At 41.2% G+C, this 19,846-nt stretch overlaps 1 protein-coding gene and 2 non-coding genes across 3 annotated transcripts; all 3 read left to right on the top strand.

Moving 5' to 3' along the window:
- Positions 1–10,552: 10,552 nt before the first annotated feature.
- On the top strand, positions 10,553–15,720 carry RPS3A (ribosomal protein S3A). Its single transcript, XM_067736699.1, has 6 exons — positions 10,553–10,704; positions 11,469–11,572; positions 11,947–12,134; positions 14,511–14,719; positions 15,252–15,361; positions 15,548–15,720. The coding sequence occupies exons 1-6, from the start codon at positions 10,643–10,645 to the stop codon at positions 15,667–15,669; spliced, it is 795 nt and encodes a 264-aa protein (XP_067592800.1). The 5' UTR covers positions 10,553–10,642; the 3' UTR covers positions 15,670–15,720.
- On the top strand, positions 13,144–13,210 carry LOC137224214 (small nucleolar RNA SNORD73). The gene has a single exon (XR_010943303.1). It is a non-coding gene; the product is annotated as a small nucleolar RNA SNORD73 (small nucleolar RNA).
- On the top strand, positions 14,981–15,051 carry LOC137224213 (small nucleolar RNA SNORD73). The gene has a single exon (XR_010943302.1). It is a non-coding gene; the product is annotated as a small nucleolar RNA SNORD73 (small nucleolar RNA).
- Positions 15,721–19,846: the final 4,126 nt, after the last annotated feature.

The raw sequence follows: 19,846 nt of genomic DNA, 5'->3' as shown, positions 1-19,846 counted from the left end.
TTTGAGAACATATTTTGTATTATTTTTATCCTCTTAAATGTACTGAGGTTTGTTTTATCCTGGAGAATCTCCTATGCGTATTTGAGAAGACTGTGTATTCTGCTGTCGTTGGGTGGAGTGCTCTATAGATGTCTATTAAATCTGGTTGGTTTATAGCATTGTTCAAGTCTTCTATTTCTTTACCAGCCTTCTATCTAGTTGTTCTATCCATTTTTGAAAACGGAGTATAAAGTCTCCAATTATTATTGTAGAACTGTCTATTTTCCCCTTCATTTCTGTCAGTTTTTGCTTTACGTATTTTGATGATCTGTTGTTGGATGCATGTATGTTTATAATTATCATAGCTTTCTGATATAGATTGACCCTTCTATCACTATGAACTATCCCTCTTCATCTCTAATAACATTTTTTGTTAATAGACTTTCAGTCTATTTTGTCTTATATTAGTCACCTTAGTTTCTTTTGCTGTTTGCATTATATATCCTTTTCTATTCTTTTACTTTCTATTTCTTTGTATTTTTGAATATAAAGTGTGTCTCCTGTAGACAGTATATAGTTGAACCTTTTCAAAAATCTAGTCTGACAATGTCTGTCTTTTGATCCGATTGGTTAATCCATTCACATGTAAAAGTTACTGGACTGCATTTACAATGGTCATTTTTGTTTCTTATATGACTCATGTGTTTTATATTCCTCTAACTATTTTTTAGTGCACACACACACACACACACACACACAAAAGGAATGTATGTGTTTCAAGAGGGGGTAACCTGAGCTGTTCCCTATCCTGCATTATGCTGAGTTTCTAACCCAATGTTGAGTACAGTATTACAGATACTAGATGATCAATACAGTAGTCTTGTCAAGCAGTTCTTAAAATGTAGAGCAACACCAGCAGAGGCAATATCACCTGGGAGTTTGTTAGAGGAAAAACATTAATCTCTGTAATCAAACTTGAGTTTGATCCCAGCTCTACATTTATAGCTGTGTGATTTGGGGCAAGTCCCTAAACCACTGAGTCTTGTTTCCTCATTTAATAATGCTGTCTTACAGTGTTCTTGTGAAGGTTGTAAGAGATTAAGTGAGATAACGTAAATAATTCTACTACCACGTCAGGACTTCTACAGTGTTAATTTTCTTTCTCATTGCCACAATATAACAAAAACTTCTACCTGTTTTCTCTGTATTTTCAGTGTAACTGCCAGCAGCTTAAATAATTTAAACCACTTCTCATGTTAGCAATTATTGAGAAGGAAAATTGCAGAAACAGGAATAGGAATAGAAAACATGAAGTTGTGTGGTAGGTTAGCAGAGAAAAAGAGAAATTCAGTCTGAGCTCATCTTTCAAGAAGCCCAGAAAAATTAGGTGGCAATTTAAATACCACTTTGGATGCTGATATATGCTCAAGGTCTGAAATTATAGCAATTAAAAAAAAACACTGTTTCTCTGTATTTTTTTATTAATACTTTTATGAGAGTATGAAAATAATCCTGCCAGGTAGATAGGCCAGGCATTACTATCTCCATTTTGCAGGGACCTAAAGCTCAGAGGGATTAAGTGACTTGCCTGTGATTACAGGACTAGTTGATGGGGAAGTTGGGATTGAAGGCATGTTAGTTAGTTGCAAATTACACAGTTATCACAGTTTTGGGGAAGGTCTCAAAATAAAGGACGTACTGAGAGGATAAAGGTCACACTATGTATCTGGATAATACTATCGAATGAATAAATATCCGATTTACAAGTAAAAATCTTGTTACAATGAACATCACTGCAGAGATTCTACTTAAGAGGATGTCCATGCTGTTTGCAATACAGACTTCAGGAGCTGAGGGTAGAAAATTGTATGTGGATATTTATTCTGACCGAAAGTTTAAACAATATGCATAATGTTTCTTTTTTTTGGCCACACTGAGGGGCTTATTGGATCTTAGTTCCCCGACCAGGGATTGAACCCCGGGTCCCTTGCAGTGAAAGCACTGAGTCTTGACCACTGGACCGTCAGGGAATTCCGACAACATGCATAATGTTTCTGAAGTCTTCATAATTTGACTGGACTATACACGGACTTTATGGTGGTACATATATTGCTGTTTTACTGTACCATTTGAAGGTATCACTGAGTAGAATCTGTGTACAGATTAGGTCATATGTAAGTATACAGGACTACATTACTCAATCTCCTTAGCATGCTAGATCGTAAGATTCTTGAGGGCAGAGCTTATGTTTTATACCCCCCTGATCTCATAGTACCTACCACTAATGAATGAATAAATACATAAATGTGTGAGTGAATGCATTTGCCTTAAAATCATTGTCTGTTTACTCCCCTCTTGTCAAAGTACCTTTCTCTATTTCTGACCCACAAAATCAGAAATAGACCTATTCTGTCCTGTTAGTCAAAAATATTTCCACCTAACCACCTCACACTGGTCAGAATGGTCATCATTAAAAAGTCTACAAATAACAAATGCTGGAGAGGGGGTGGAGAAAAGGGAACCCTCCTACTCTGTTGGTGGGAATGTAAGTTGGTGCAGCCGCTACGGAAAACACTATGCAGGTTCCTCAAAAAACTAAAAATAGAGTTGCCATATGATCCGGCAATCCCATTCCTGGGCATATGCCTGGACAAAACTATAATTCAAAAAGATACATGCAGGGCTTCCCTGGTGGCACAGTGGTTGAGAGTTCGCCTGCCGATGCAGGGGACACGGGTTCGTGCCCCAGTCCGGGAAGATTCCACATGCTGCAGAGCGGCTGGGCCCGTGAGCCATGGCCGCTGGGCCTGCGCGTCTGGAGCCTGTGCTCTACAACGAGAGAGGCCACAACGGTGGCCTTTTTTTGCGTACCGCAAAAAAAAAAAAAAAAAGATACATGCAACCCTATGTTCATAGCAGCACTATTCACAATAGCCAAGACATGGTAATAACCTAAATGTCCATCGACAGATGAATGGATATAGAAGATGTGGTACATATATACAATGGAATACTACTCAACCATAAAAAAGAATGAAATAATGCCATTTGCAGAAACATGAATGGACCTAGAGATTATCATACTAAGCAAAGTAAGTCAGAAAGAGGAAGACAAATACCATATATTGCTTATATGTGGAATCTAAAATATGACACAAATGAACTTATCTATCAACCAGGAAAAGACTCACAGACATAGAAAATAGACTTGTGGTTGCCAAGGGGGAGGGATGGAGTGAGGGTTTCGGGTTAGCAGAGGTAAACTATTATATATAGGATGGGTAAACAACAAGGTCCTACTGTATGGCACAGGGAAATATATTCAATATCCTGTGATAAACCATCATGGAAAAGAATATGAAAAAGAATATGTATATATATATATATGTATAACGGAATCACTTTGCTGTATAGCAGAAATTAACAAAACATTGTAAATCAACTATAGTTCAATAAAATAAATTTAAAAACAAACAAACAAACAAAATATTTCCACCTAGGCCCAGACTAAATTCCCTCCAGAACCAAGATCCTTTCTTCCCTGTACCACTGGTTTATCCCCTAAGTGACAGTTCAAAATGACTCTCAGTCATTTGGACGCTGTGTTGGGGTCATCTGTACTGCTCACCTAAATTTGCTTACCACCACTTTCACTATCCCACTCAGTTCTTATGAACTAAGTTTCTGATGAAAATCAGCACAGCTTGGCCAAAAAAAAACAAAAAAAAGAACTTGGAGATCAGGGCTCCCCAACCCTCGGGCCGTGGACCAGTACTGGTCCGTGGCCTGTTAGGAACCAAGCCGCACAGCAGGAGGTGAGAGGCAGGCGAGCAAGTGAAGCTTCATCTGCCGCTCCCCATCGCTCCCCACTGCTCACATTACCGCCTGAACCATTCCCCACACCCCACCCCCATCCGTGGAAAAATGGTCTTCCACGAACCGGTCCCTGGTGCTCAAAAGGTTGGGGAGCACTGTTGTAGATGGTATTCTTCAAGGAAAGAATCATGCCTTCCTCTTTGCTTTTCCCTCTTCTTGCTGGACGAAATGTTAACTTTTCACCTTGGGCTACATGGATGAGAGCAATGTATCATGGATGGCAGAATAATAAGACTGATGAAATCTTGAAATCTGAATCCCTGATATCATCGAGCCTATGTATCAACCCCGGACTGTATACACTGGGACTGCCACATGAGTAACAAATCATTTCTACCTTGTTTATGTCACTATTATTGAAGTCTTGTAACAGTTTCTGAATCAAGTTTTTGCTTAACATCCAGTGCAATCTACGTGAGTGGCGCTCCCTGGAGTTGTACAGCATGGCGACCTTGAACTCAACTTCCCACTAACAGAGTAAGGTGAAGACAAGTTCAGAAAGATTAAAAACTTTCCTGAAGTCAAACTACTATGTGATGTGAGACTGAACACAGATCTACATGATACCAAATAGTGACAATACTAGATTCTATCCTAGCTTTTCACTTTGTGAAATGTTGTCCAGAAGAAAAGTTCCACTACTTATACTCTTACAGTATATGGGAAGTCGTTTCAATTCCCACCTAAAACCAGCAGCAATGGCTGTATGGGTATCAACAACAACAACAAAAAATGTGAGTGTCCCTAGGATGTGTGCTGTCCTTAGTGATAGCAATGGTAATAAGGAATCCTGTTTGATTGTACTACTGTACTTCTGCAATGACACTAATATCACTGTGCACAGATACAATCTCAGCCTTCCTTCTCAATTGTCTTGCTTTGCTCCCTGGACAAGTTCCTTCTTCCTGTCTGCCATCCACAGCAAACCACACAGGCTGAGTTAGGCAGGGGAAATGGCTCCAACGAGAGCGACCCTTGATGTTTAACAAGGTCGAGGACAGCGAGGTATTGACATGAGTGTGAGTGGGCAGCTGAGACAAAGCTAGATAGTAAATCTGACATTTATTTTGGATAGAGAAAAAGAGTTAACAGTTACTGAGTGTCTACTATGTGTTAATCCCTGTGCTAGGCTTCCATTGTATATTGTGTCATTTAAACTTTACAAGTACCTACCAATACCTACCAAGGAGGTAGGTATTATTCCCACTTACCGGTGAGAAAACAAAGACTATAATATAAAGTCACATAGTAGGTGACAGAGCAATGATTTGAAACCAGGTCTGGCTTCAAAATCCATGTTTTCCCACTATACCTCGTGGCCTTTAAACTTTTTAAAGTCCTTTCCAAAACTTTATTTTCTTATTTTCAAATGTATCATCTCCCTTATATAACTCTGAAGAGCATCTTCAAGAAAATTTCCAGGCCTTTAATGTGTTTGGCATGCCCGATAAGATATTCTGCAGCAGAATCCAGCTGATCCTTTGTTGCAGTGCAACAAAATGTGCCAGCTGGCAACAAGATGAGCTTAAGCTGGAATGCAAATCACAGTACTACTTCCTCAGTAGACGAAGTTTTACTATGGAAAAAAACAGTCAACTGAACTAAACAGTGTATTCAGTGACATAATTGATTTCATTCTCTCAAAAGCTCCTTATTTCATTGCCAGATGATCATAGTTTGTTGACCTGTACTGTTCTGATCATTGTACTTTGGGAGAAAACAGAGTACATTTTCATAATCACACCTGGAACACCTCTACAATGAGAACTCATTATACGTACTACTTCATTTTGCAAATAGAAAAGAAAGGAGAAAAGCTAAATTTCCAACAAAAATGTGTAATCTGACATAAAGCAAAAATATTACTCAGGATTCATCTATTGACTGAGTCATTCATTCATTCATTCGAGACTAGTATACAAAGAGAGATATGTAGGACTGTCTCTGCCTTCTTCTAAGAAGGGGATGGGGTAGGTAAGCACCAATTTAAAGAAAAATCATTATAGTAAAATGTGATTATCCTTGATTCCTTTTTGTCTTCCCGTATCAATTCATCAGCAAATCTTTTTGGCTCTTATCTTCAAAATATAATCAGAATTTTTGCTATGTCCTTCCACCCAGGGCAACTGCACTTCACAAGTCCAGAGGATGTCATCTGCATTTTATTGTATTTATTGTACTTATTTATTTATTTATTTATTTGGCTGCATCGGGTCTTGGTTGCAGGATCTTCGTTGTGGTCTTTTGGCATGTGGGATCTTCCGTTGCAGCGTGTGGGCTCTTCACTGCGGTGCACAGGCTTCTTTCTTGTTGTGGCGTGCGGGCTCAGTAGTTGCAGCATGCGGGCTTAGTTGCCCCATGCATGTGGGATCTCAGTTCCTTGACCAGGGATTGAAGCCGCATCCTCTGCACTGGAAGGTGAGTTCTTGGCTACTGGACCACCAGGGAAGTCCTGGGGAAGTCATTTCCATTTTGGTCTCCATGAATAGTGTCCTGTTTCCACAGCTCTCCACCCTCTGCACTCCCTCCTCTATCTCCCTAGACCAAGCTACCATCATCTCGTTTAACTTCTTGTTTCTACTCTTGCTCCACCACTCTTGCTTATTCTCCCCACAGCAGCCAGTGTCACTCTACTGCTCAAAAGCCTCCAATGGCTTCTCATCCCACACAGAAGGACATTGAGTCCTTCCTGTAGCCTGCAAGCCCTACCTTATCTGAAGTAGGCGACAAGGTCATTTTATAAAAATGACAGGGGACAGGCTGAGTTGGGGGCAGGAATAGCATGGTGAGCAACTGAAATATTGAGAGGAACAGGAAGGGGAGCTGACAGGTAAAAAGGATTCTCAGGGACCCAATCCTTTAATACCATTAATTTCTAGTAGTTCCAGTCTGAAATGTGCAGTCTTCTCTAACCATACCATGAGGGTAAGGGTAAATGTAAGGGTAGAGAAAAATACATGCTAGTTTTTGCTGCAAATCAAATTCTCCCAATACTTAATGACTTAAAACAGCAAACATTTATTATTTCTCATGATTCTATGTGTCAGCTGGGTGGTTCTTCTGTTCTGGGCCAGCTCAGTTGGATTAAATGGTCTAGGATGGACTTTTTCAAATACCTGATGGTTGGTAGACTTGTTGTTCTGGAAAGATCTCAGCTGGGCCTTGTTATTTCTGCTTCAAATGTCCTCTCGTTCTCCAGCAGGCTAGCTCAGGCTTCTTCACTTAGTGAGCTCAGTGTTCCAAAGAGCAGAACGAGCAAAGCCCACATGTGCCTGCATCTTTTAAGCCATTGCTCAAGTCAGAGTTGCTAATGTCCCTTGACTAAAGCACGAAACACTATCAGGCCCAAAGTCAGTGTGGGAGGGGACAACACAAGGTCATAGATACAGGGAGGAGTGAAAGAACTGGGGGAAATACTACCATGGGAAGGTTAATTACGCATTGAACTAGGCTTAGGGTTTTCTGGGCAGGGTCAGAGAAGGCTAAGGCTGCAAGGAAGTATAGAGTTTTGGTGAAAAAGTATGTTGTTTACATGAACAACCATGGGCTGCAGCTGAGAAGAAAAGGAAACGAGATCGGGGGTGTTTACAGACTGGGAGAAAATGATGTTACAACAATTTTGGAACCCATTCCAACATGGGCAGCTGCCATTCCCACACCAATAAGCAATTCTTGGGCACCAGCTGGGTGTCCTACAATTTAACTCAAATCTCAATTCGACAGGTTAACGGCACAGTCTTACAAGACTGCCCACCCCGCTTCAGATGTCAATCACAATTATGCTTACTGGGTTTAGATCTATATCGAAAATGTCTGAAAGAATAAGGAACAACAAAGTGATATAAATTGAACGCATGAAACTTATATGATGTTATAAAGCAATGAAACCTCAATAAAAAATAAAGTTTAAAAAGTGACAGAAACTGAAAAAGGACGAAATGGAACTTTTAGAAATAAAAAACATAGCAATCAAAATTCAAAAAATCATTGGATGGATTTAACAGATTAGTCACAGATGGAAAGAAAATTAATAACATGCTACGGACACCTTTCTAGGTTTGAGGTACTCATGTTTTTCTGTTCCATTTTATTCTATCTGAATTTTGAAATTCCTAGATGGTTGAGACCCAATAAACTGATTTCACACCTCCCATGCTATCTTTTATTCAATATAATTTAATTAAAACTGATGATTGCACCATTTAATGTAACAGTGTAAGGGAAATACAATTTATTTTTAAAAAACCTTTCATTACAAGACAAAGTTGAGGACTGAAATTTGTACCTCCGACAAATCCCTTAGGTGCTGGTTTCTCCAGAATAAACTAGATGCAGCTGACTTCATTAACGCCTCCCCTGTGGCTCTTTCACTCTTGGGCAGAAAGAGGAATCAGACTTACCTTAGGTAGAAGGTAAGTTCAGTTTTTGCTTTTGTCTTTTTCCAGTACGCGGGCCTCTCACTGTTGTGGCCTCTCCCGTTGTGGAGCACAGGCTCCGGACGCGCAGGTTCAGCGGCCATGGCTCACGGGCCCAGCCGTTCCGCGGCATGTGGGATCTTCCCGGATCGGGGCACGAACCCGTGTCCCCTGCATCAGCTGGCGGACTCTCAACCACTGCGCCACCAGGGAAGCCCTAAGTTCAGTTTTTAGTCTGACCTGGGGGTCGATAACATTTTCCATTGGGAAATTTTTAAGCTAGTGAAGTGCCACATATGAAGTAAATTTAGTTAAGGTAACTGTAAGTATAGAATTAATACAGAGTTTATTAGACTCAATATTATATTTGGAAGGACTCATTGATTTCCACTGGTTACTAGTATTCACTAATTTGCGAGGAGACAAGAAAAATAAGGTCTGTGGAGTTTTTCATAAAGCTGATTTATTTATTTAAAAGGACTGACTTTTTAGAGGATATGTTTTTTATGTTTATTTGGGGGGTCAAAATATAATTTTTAAATGAAATGAGGCTAATAGAAAATGGAAGTTGTTTCTGGTTTTGTCTCACAGATTGTTGAAATTTTAAAATTGCTGTCATGTTGATTCCCAAAATTATTTTGAAAATTTAGACTGACCCACCAAGTTCAAAAGACTGGGAATATCATCAATGTTGTCTACTATTATTTATTCAGCCAACAAATATTATGAGGGCCCACTATGTGCTAAGAAATGGGCACAAATAAGAAAATGACTGTACTGTATGCCCTCCTGCTTACAGTGAGAAAGGGACACATTGATCTGTAGTTACTAACAAGTTAAGTAGTGTTAGGTCTTCTGGGAGCAGGTGTGAGGGAAAGCCTGTTTGGGGAATCAACCTCTTAGTGAAAGAAGAAATGACGCTGAGCTGTCTTGAACATGCACAGGTATTTGCCTGCTGATGAGGGGAAAAGCAATGGAGGCAAGAGAAAATTTTAAATAGCTCCAGATGGCCAGAGTTGGGGTATCCACTAAAGACTAAGATAAGGAGAGGATGAAAAGGGAGGTAACTCAAGATGAAAGAGGTTTTATAGGCTCAGCTAAGGACTTTGATTTTTTTTTAATAACTGTGATAAAAAAACACAACATAAAATTTACCATTTTAACCGTTTTTAAGTGTACAGTTCAGTAGTGTTAGGTATATTCACATTGTTGTGAAATAAGAACTTGACTATCCTATAAGCAACTGAGATGAATGGAATGGAAAGACTTTAGGCTAGGATTGGAGATTTAGGAAGATTGTTTTAGAAAGTGAGGGTCATAGGAGGTAAGGGATGTAGGTTAGAAAGACTGGAAGAGATTAAAGGACTCAAAGGCTTGTGGGAGTGATGTGAGTCGGGGTAGGTTTCTGGCTTGGTTGCAGGTTTTTTTGCCAGACGGGAAGTTAGAGAAGGGAACTCAACATACCACTGGCTGAGTACCAAGCCTGTATGGGCCAGCTTTCCAGGGACGTCACACTTGAAGCTAGCAGGCCACATCTAGCCAGAATGTATTTCGTTATCCCCTGCAATTAAAATAAACTTTTCTTGAGAAATTGAAGTATCAGGGAACACTGGAACCATAGTCCATCAGGGAAAAAATGAGCAGAACTCACTCCATTAAAACAAACAAAATATCCAACACTTTTTATTAATGTATAAGAAACTTACAGAAAAGTACACAAGTAAGTGTACAGTTTGATGGATGTTCACAAAGCGAACGTACTCCACTAACCAGCATCCTTATCAACAAACCTTTCCAATAACCTTACCAGTACCTTAGAACCTTACCAATATCTCAGAAGTTATACATATTTAATCCTAACAATCTTACGAGATAGATCACACTGCTGCCTCCATTTTAAATACGAGGAAACTGAAGCACAGACAGGTCACAAGGCTAAATACTGAAATTAGCTTATGAACCTAGATCTGCTGTCTGATCTCTAATCCCACGCTGTTGGAGAAGAAACAGGCTTGAAGGTGAGTTCAGCTTTGAATGATGCTGAGTGGGCGTCCTCCCACGGAAACCTACTTCCGGGCGTCGGAGCCACGGGAACCCCAGGTAACCAAGGAGTCCGCACCTCAGGTTGCCAGCGCCACCGCCTCCGAGCGCAGCCCCCGCAGCGAGCGGCCCGCGGCGTGCTGTGCAGACTCCCCCCACTGGAGGGCGCTGTCGCAGCCACGGTCAGACGCGTGCCTCTCTCTGTTGTCGCGATATTCTTGAGGCCGGAAGAACGTAAGATCGAAGGTCATGTAGACAGCGCGTCCCGCCCCCGTACCCCTAAGATCTCGCGTGAGTGTAATTTCCGTCCTTTTGGCTCTCGGAACAGCACCATGGCGGTCGGAAAGAACAAGCGCCTTACGAAAGGCGGTAAAAAGGGAGCCAAGAAGAAAGTGTAAGTGGTAACTATCGTGCCCCCCCGCTATTGGGGGTCCTACTGGAGTCGGCGGGCGGTTTCTCAGTCGTGGTGTGGGCCGGATGGCGAGGATGCTAGTTGGATTGCGCGGGCCGTGCCGGGTTGGTAAATTCCGAACCGCGGCCTAGCGGATCCGGGTGCTGCTCTGTTGCGGACCCGTTGCTTCCCTCCTGGCCTTGTGGGCCTTATGCGCGCCCCTTTTGAGTCGGATTGCTGCCGTCACTAGGGACTGGCGTGTTCCGTTTTGTGAGCTCACGGGACTTGTAAGTTCCTCGGGTAATGCCCTTCCAAGAGCTGGAGTTGTGAAAGGCACTTTTTTTGTCCACCCGGGACCTCGCGTCCTTCCCCTGCTTGGGCCGGGTGGAACCTGGGCGCTCCTGATAGCTTGAGGCCGTAAGGAGCCCGGGTTACCAGTATGTGTCTTAACGTACCAGTAAAGTTGAAGAGACGTGCATGTTGTTTGGAGTCAGTGTTGCCGGTGTAGTGGAAGCACCGATGGGTGGGTGGGTGGGGTGGGAGTGTATATGTTCGTGGCATAATTTACCAAAGTGTCAGGCCTGCACAGTGAAATAGACATGGTGGGAAGAACTAGATTTTACATATGCGCCCCTCACCTAACCAAGAGGAATAGTTTACACCAGTGTCTGCATGTCAGTTAGCCTTTTAGAGTAATTGAAATGAGGGAAGTTAAAAAAAAAAATTATGTGATCTGCGATAAAATTTAAGCATGTTTTTAAATCCAGGGTTGACCCATTTTCTAAGAAAGATTGGTATGATGTGAAAGCACCAGCTATGTTCAATATAAGAAATATTGGGAAAACACTAGTCACGAGAACTCAAGGAACCAGTGAGTATATTATTTTTCGTTTGTATTTTTCTTAAACTGAGACATGTATGTATCTTGGTCTACTTTTCGTTGTGTGGTGGGATACATTAAGGAAGTGTCAGCTCTGGTTGCAGCTTTGGGCCCTTTGGGGCTTGTTTTTAGTGCAGCACTTGTAGAAGCAAGATGGCACTTTTAGAATTACCAATGAAATGTGCATGGGTAGTTTTGAGGTTCTAATGAGCCCTGTCAGTAAGTCGTTGGTGTCCATATGGATTTAGTTGACAGAAGTTAAGGTCTTTATAATTTATCATTAGGTTTCTAAACTTAATGCTTGAATATTAACTTGACTTTGCTTATGTGGTTCCTAACATTAACAATTGATTCTTGTTTTATAGAAATCGCGTCTGATGGCCTCAAGGGTCGTGTGTTTGAAGTGAGCCTTGCTGATCTGCAGAATGATGAAGTTGCATTTAGAAAATTCAAGCTTATTACTGAGGATGTTCAGGGCAAAAACTGCCTGACTAATTTCCATGGCATGGATCTTACCCGTGACAAAATGTGCTCCATGGTCAAAAAATGGCAGGTGAGAATAAAAGTTCTCTAAAGTGCATGGTGCTGTGCCGTGCATGACCAGAGATGTCATGATTTAATGTCAGGAAAGGAGCGTGTTGTGCATTTGAGGTTTAGATTTCATTTTAAGCCCTTGATGTTTTCTTGCTGTTATTAAGTGTGCGGTCTTGGATTGGCACTGTTGAACTTGAGCAACAGCAGTGAGGCTGTTTAAATTAAATTTAGTTATTTGTTTAAATTCAAGATTTAATATTGGATTATCAGGGTTTTTTTGCTGCATGGATTAGTGGCTGGTTCAAGAACATTTAGGTGCAGGTTTGCAGTTTTAGCTTTGCCTGTCTTCAGAATACCTTTGGACATCAGAATCTAGTGAATTTTATAGTGAAAGGATGGATTGGGCTAGTTTTGATTATCTATTGTGCTATAATAGGAGTGTGAGACTGAAATTTTGGCTCTTTTTCCCAGTTATGTTCTCTTTGGAAAGCAACTTAAAGCTTGTTAAGCCTTGGTTTCTTTATCTGTAAATTGTAGGTAAGAATATTAGCTCATGGAGCTTCCCTGGTGGAGCAGTAGTTAAGAATCCACCTGCCAATATAGGGGACCGGGTTTGAGCCCTGGACCGGGAAGATTCCACATGCCGTGGAGCAACTAAGCCCGTGTGCCACAACTACTGAGCCTGCGCTCTAGGGCCCTCGAGCCACAACTACTGAAGCCCGCGTGCCTAGAGCCTGTGCTCTGCAACAAGAGAAGCCACCTCAGCGAGAAGCCCGCGCACCACAATGAAGAGTAGCCCTCGCTCGCCACAACTAGAGAAAGCCTGCGCGCAGCAATGAAGACACAGCTCAGCCAAAAAAAAAAAGAATATTAGCTCATGGAATTATGAGGATGAAATAAAAGATCCATGTAAACATGCTTAGTACAGAGCTTGACACAGCATTTAGTACCCATTGGTTTATCTACAGGAAATGATGGTTCAGATGTGTCTGGCTAACCATCACGTTTGGGGATGTTTTTGTGTGGGGAGGAATGATGACAAAATGTTGCGGTCTCGTATGATATGATTATTTTGTTACATTTATTTCTGATACTCTCCTAAGGTTTTATAGTTGCATTTCTGGAAATATTTTAAGGTCCTTTCACTATGATTGTATTGTATTCATTTTTTTAGACTAAGATAAAGTTAACAAAATGCAAAGAAGGCAATTCAGTTTTTGTTGGTACCTAATTTTTTTTTTTTTTTTTTGGTGGTACGCGGGCCTCACTGTTGTGGCCTTTCCCGTTGTGGAGCACAGGCTCCGGACGCGCAGGCTCAGCGGCCATGGCTCACGACGGGCCCAGCCGCTCCGTGGCATGTGGGATCTTCCCGGACCAGGGCACGAACCCGTGTCCCCTGCATTGGCAGGTGGACTCTCAACCACTGCGCCACCAGGGAAGCCCTAGTTTTTGTTTCTTGAATTTAGGTAGTAGTAAGACTAATGATGGATTTTTAAAAATTATAGTTGTGAAATTGAATATTTAATCCTCAGTGTGGCTTTAGTTTGGAACATAAAGGACATTTTAAAACGTATGTATTTAGTGTTACTACAAAATTTCAACTATTCAGAGCACATTTTTTTAAATGGAATAGGTTTAGATGTTGGTATTGTAGAGTCCCTTCAAACCTATTTTTCTCTTCCTTGCAGAGTTAATTGATTGGGGGAGGAGCAGTGTCTGTAAAAGGCATGTATATGTGAAAGGGGGTGTTGCTGTGGGGAGATAGTGATAATGAGATAGAGAAGTTACCTAGAGGGGAGGGGCGAAGACAGCTGAGAGGACTCCGTACTTATTTAATTAGATATGGAGGATAGTAAGAATTTGGGGTAATTGTTGGTAAGTTCACTTCAAGGAGGTTAACTCTGTAAATTAGTCATTTATGTTATACTTAATATTGTGTAATGAGTACTTGGCCTCCACTTAAAAATTTTTTTTTAAAAAAATTTATTATTTTTGACTGTGTTGGGTCTTCATTGCTGCATGCGGGCTTTCTCTAGTTGCGGTAAGAGGGGGCTACTCTTAGGTGTGGTGCGCGGGCTTCTCATTGCGGTGGCTTCTCTTGTGGAGCACGGGCTCTAGGTGCGTGGGCTTCAGTAGTTGTGGCATGTGGGCTCTAGAGTGTGGCCTCAGTTGTGCCTCGCAGACTCTAGAGCGCAGGCTCAGTAGTTGTGGTGCACGGGCTTAGTTGCTCCGCGGCGCGTGGGATCTTCCCAGACCAGGGCTTGAACCTGTGTCCCCTGAATTGGCAGGCGGATTCTTAACACGGCGCCACCAGGGAAGCCCCACTTTTCTTTAAATTAGATTTGAGAGGTAAAAATAGATAACATTAAAACCTGGCGCATCTTTTTTTCACTAGACCATGATTGAAGCTCATGTTGATGTCAAGACTACCGATGGTTATTTGCTTCGTCTCTTCTGTGTGGGTTTTACTAAAAAACGCAACAATCAGATTCGGAAGACCTCTTATGCCCAGCACCAGCAGGTCCGCCAGATCCGCAAGAAGATGATGGAAATCATGACCCGAGAGGTGCAGACAAATGACTTGAAAGAGGTGGTCAATAAATTGTAAGTATTTTCCCTCACAACACAACCCTCAGATGAGACAAGGTGGGGTCAGACCTATGTTTAATTCTATCTGTGAAACCGTCTATCTGCATCTCTTGAAATGAAAGCATATTAAGTGTTCAGTAAATGTTATTTGTTGGTTTATTTATCCTTTTTTTGGATGAAGGTCTCTCCTGGCAGTGAGACTTGAAGCCCAGGACTTGCCTTTGCCTTAGAAGAGGCATTGAATAGATAAACTCTTCACAATCAGTAACGTATGGGAATAGTGATGATAAAATGTTTCGGTCCCAGATGATGTCCGATGATAAAACTGTTAACATTTTTCTGATGTTCCCATGCAGTTGGCTAAGAGGGGTGTATGAAAAAGGCATAAGGCTTGGACTCAAAAGGCTCAAGTGCTAATTTTGCTATTAACTAGGTGTATAATTCAGATCATTTAACCTTCACCTATGAAAGGGCAATAACAGAATGAGGATTACTGTGGATTAAATGAAGTGTAGGTTTATTCTAATTTATCACTACTGGTTTGCAGGATTCCAGACAGCATTGGAAAAGACATAGAAAAGGCCTGCCAATCTATTTATCCACTCCATGATGTCTTTGTTAGAAAAGTAAAAATGCTGAAGAAGCCCAAGTTTGAATGTAAGTGAGAAACCACAGGATTCCTGAAAGAAAAAATTGTGTGGACAAATACATTGTTTGGTGGTTTTATGTTGTTGTTTTGAGGCCAGGTGATGGCACTTTTTTTTGTCTTGCCTACATAGTATTGAAGATAACTGTTTCAACATATGGTACGCTATAACTAACAAAATTTCTTCTTCCTTTTAGTGGGAAAACTCATGGAGCTACATGGTGAAGGTAGTAGTTCTGGAAAAGCTACTGGGGACGAGACAGGTGCTAAAGTTGAACGAGCTGATGGATATGAGCCACCAGTCCAGGAATCTGTTTAAAAATCAGACTTTTAATGGTGACAAATAAAAGACCTCATTTGTGATACTTAATTTCTGATCACTCTGACAATAGTCAGGTGTTCTGATTTGATAGTAATGTGGTGAATTTTTCTGACCTTCTGTGTGGATTTTATTCACTGCTCTTAGTTACTAAGTAGCTGAGAAAGGGTAGTGATCTGTTTTCACCTGGAATGGTTTGGACGTGTTAGAGATGGTGAATAAAAGGAAACACCTCCTTACATGGGTTAAGTTTTTTTTTTTTTTTTTTTTTGGGCTGCGTTGGGTCTTCATTGCTGCACGTGGGCTTTTCTGTGGTTGCAGCGAGCGGGGGCTACTCTTCGTTGCAGTGCATGGGCTTCTCATTGCAGTGGCTTCTCTTGTTGTGGAGCATGGGCTCTAGGGCGCGGGCTTCAGTAGTTGTGGCACATGGGCTTAGTTGCTCCACGGCATGTGGGATCTTCCCGGACCAGAGCTTGAACCTGTGTCCCCTGCATTGGCAGGCAGATTCTTAAACCACTGCGCCACCAGGGAAGCCCTGAGTTAAGTTTTTAAGGTGGTTCTCACATCATCTAGAAGGTTTGTTAAAACATTGCAGGGCCCTGCCCCTGGAGTTTCTGATTTAGTAGTTTTAGGGTGAGCTCTGAAATTTTGCATTTTTAACAAATTTTCAGGTGATGCTGGTGGTCAGGGACCATGCTTTGTGAACCACTGTGCTAGACTGATAGCATAGGAGAAACGGAAGAGCTCATTGGCATTTGGGTTTTTGGGTTTTTTTGGGGGGGGGGGTTAAAAATCTAAATGCTCTCCTTTCTCTAGCAGTAAATGCCCCACTGTATCCCTTAATGGTCAAGCTGAAGTTGGCTAGAGAGAGAGAGAAATTGGTTATTGGTCTCCTATTAAGTGGGTATTTAATGCTGCCCACTATCCAGTATTTCCTCCTAGTCGGTCACCCATTCTGTTCTATACCTCTCTTCCCAAACCTCCAACTTTCTCATTCTCAGTTCAGCTGATGACCTTGCTTCTTGAGAACGGATGACAAGAGAACCTCATCAATGCCTATTATTTCTACCCTGCCATCTATGCATGTGTTTCTCACTTTTTCTGCCTTCCCTCTTGTAACTGGGTGAATTATGCAAGGACAAGCATCAGATTCCACCTTCTCTTGCCTAGTCAAGTTCTGGGCTCCACCAGTTGTCACCTTTATCAATATTCCTTCTACAAGTTCTATCAGCATACAGAAATCCTCTGCCCTTCCAGATATCCCCCTATTCAAATCCCTTATAGCAAAGTTCAAAAGAGTTAACCATATTTCTTGTATTTAATTTTACTTTTCTTGAATCTGCTCCAACCAGTCTAAGGAAACTGTTGCCATCAAGATTACCAGATGTCGTTGCTAAGTCCAGTGGTTCATTCTTGGCCTTCATTTTACTTGGTCTCTATTAGTGACATTTGACAGTTGATTTTCCCTGTGTTTCTTAACTGTCTTCTGGAATTGCACCTCGGTTTTTCCTCCCATGTTGCTGGCTACTCTCCTTTGCTAGTTTGTTTCAGGCCTTAGTGTTGGAGAGCCCTAGGGCTTAGTCCCTGGATGTTTGCCAAATACTCTTTCTAGGTATTCTTACTCAGTCTCTTGGTTTTAAATAAACTGTCAGATCTTTACTTCTAATCTGTACCTTTCTTTGAACTCCAGGTTTGCCTGTCCAACTCCCTACTTGATATCTTCATTGGATGTCAGTGAGGCATTTAACATGTTTGAAATGGTGTTCCTGAGCTCAGCAGTTTTACCCACCTTTCTGTTTTAGACCAGAGTCCTCTGTGGTCATCCTTGACCATTCACAGTTCATTCAAAATATATCTGAAAACTAACCAGTTCTTACTACCTCTGTTGCTATCATTTTGGAGCAAGTCATTACTAACCTGGATTTTTATTGCTTACCTGGTCTCCCTGTGTCATCGTGTCCCTGTCTGTCCCCCTGCCCACACACTTTGTGGAAGTTTATTTTAGATGGTCAGTTCACCCAAAAGGTCTCATGTGATCTTGCCTCTGACCTGTCTCTTACTACCACTTCCCTTACTCTTCTAGCCAGACTGTCCTGGACAAGCTAGGAACATTCTTACTGTAGGGCTCTGGCACTTGTTCTTCCTGTGCTTGGAACACTCTTCACTTAGATGGCCACAGTGCTTGCTCTTTTACCTCTTAAGTCAGACCCTGCTGATCGGTTCATTTTATTAAAAACCCTGTCCTTCAGTCCTTGTTTTCCCTGTTATTTTTTTCCCTATAGTTTCACTTGTGGCTACTAGAAAAATTCCATGTGGAGAGGTTTTTTCTTTTATTTTTTGGTCCAGCTCACTGATGACAGGGGCTTCCTTTTCAGGGTAGAAAGAAATTGGGTCAATAGCGTGGTTGTTGAGGGTGGGGACCAGGAATTGAGTTACATAAGTGGTGGTTTTCTTGATGGGGGACATCATTTAGTCAGATGATGCTGCAAGTCAAACTCCCATCTGCTACATCTCTGAATAGGGCTTGGCATGGTTCTCTTTTAGAAGGGTTCATTTGAAAATGCTTCCAAAAAGAATGTTTCCTTTTTTAAAAATGGTTCGGCTTGTTTGATAATTGATATAATCAAGTTACTTTCTTATAGGCCAACTTGAGGGAGTTTTAACATCCATCTAATAAAAAATACTATAAGAGGTAATTCTTAAGTTTCCCATTTAATATCTTACATACTTAATACATAGATATTAACAGGTGGCTTTTCTCTACTTGATTCTTTCCACCCAGAGCAATTTATCTTGGTCTTTCACAGGAAAATTTCTGTAACCAGGGATACAAATTTTGAGTCTTTTGAAAATGTTATTGAAGATCTTTATGTTAAGGTATGACTGAAATAGCAAAACTAACACTTGATTTGAAATTGGTTTTTGCTTCTTTAATGTGTACATTTCAGCAGCACCACTAATTTGAGAGTGCTCATGTGGGGAGAAGAGATACTAGGGGGAGTATCCTAGATTATTAGGGTGAGCCTAATGTAATTATACAAGTTCTTAAAGGTGGAAGTGTGAGGCCGAAGAGGAGGTTGGGATAATGTGATGTGAAGACTGCCCGATGTTGCTGGCTTTGAGGATGGAGAAAGGGCCAGGGGCCAAGGGAAGTGAGTGGCCCCTTAAAGCTGGAAAATGCAAAGAAGTTCTCAGTGACATGTTGACTGATAGAATGTCCCATCATTATCCCACACTGCATGCGTAAGTCTCAAAATAACACCACCACCAATATAATTACTGAGAACAGTTTTAAAACTTTTTGGCCTATGGCCCACTACATTTTTACAGTATTGTGTTAACACTGCTTGAGCACATGGCCAGAACTTACATTCTCCTCCTTAGCCCTGTGTAGTCTCAGTGCTACAAGTATATGTTCTTAATGCCCACTTCCAGTCCTTAAGTTCTGTGCTCTAGTTTTTTTGGTTGAAGCTTGTTCTCTGGTTGATTGCTCAGGAAGTTCATTTTCTGAGTTCTTGTATGTTGAATACAGTTGGTTATTTGCTTTATATCTGAAAGTCACTTTTACTGGATCTAAAATCCTCAGTTCGCTCTTTGAGCACCTTAAGTATACCACTCCTATTTCCTTCTGGCAATAAAGAATTGCTAATGGAAGTCTGAGGATAATTAATTTTCCTTCCCTTACAAGTCACTTTCTGGTTTTGGCTAAAAGCCCAAAGAATTTTTTGTTTCTTTAAAATCGAGTAATTTTATAAAATGGGTTTTGGTAATAGTCTGATTGAATAGTCTCAGGTATGCAGTACAGGCATACCTTGGAGATACTGTGGGTTTGGTTCCAGACCACCTCAATAAAGTGAATATCACAGCAGAGTGAGTTCTGGGAATTTTTTTGGTTTCCCAGTGCATATAAGAGTTGTGTTTACCCTATACTGTGGTCCATTAAGTGTGCAATAGCATTGTCTTAAAATGTATATAACTTAATTTAAAAATACTTTATTGCTAAAAAATGCTAACCATCATATGAATCTTCAGTGAATCATCTTTTTGCTGGCAGAGGGTTTGAAATATTGCAAGAATTGCCAAAATGTGACACAGACGGGAAATGAGCAAATGCTGTTGGAAAAATGACACCAGTAGAACTGCTTGGTGCAAAGCGTAGTCAAACCAAGGAATGTCT

Source organism: Pseudorca crassidens, chromosome 4 (genome assembly GCF_039906515.1).
Source record: "Pseudorca crassidens isolate mPseCra1 chromosome 4, mPseCra1.hap1, whole genome shotgun sequence".
Lineage (NCBI taxonomy): Eukaryota > Metazoa > Chordata > Mammalia > Artiodactyla > Delphinidae > Pseudorca > Pseudorca crassidens.
Note: the sequence above shows the minus strand (reverse complement) of the source record. Positions and strands in the feature narration are given on the sequence as shown.

Coding starts and splice junctions, on each gene's coding strand:
- RPS3A (XM_067736699.1), top strand. CDS start 10,643: ATGGCGGTCGGAAAGAACAAGCGCCTTACGAAAGGCGGTAAAAAGGGA. Junction 11,573..11,946: donor CACGAGAACTCAAGGAACCA/GTGAGTATATTA, acceptor CTTGTTTTATAG/AAATCGCGTCTGATGGCCTC. Junction 14,720..15,251: donor AAAGAGGTGGTCAATAAATT/GTAAGTATTTTC, acceptor ACTGGTTTGCAG/GATTCCAGACAGCATTGGAA.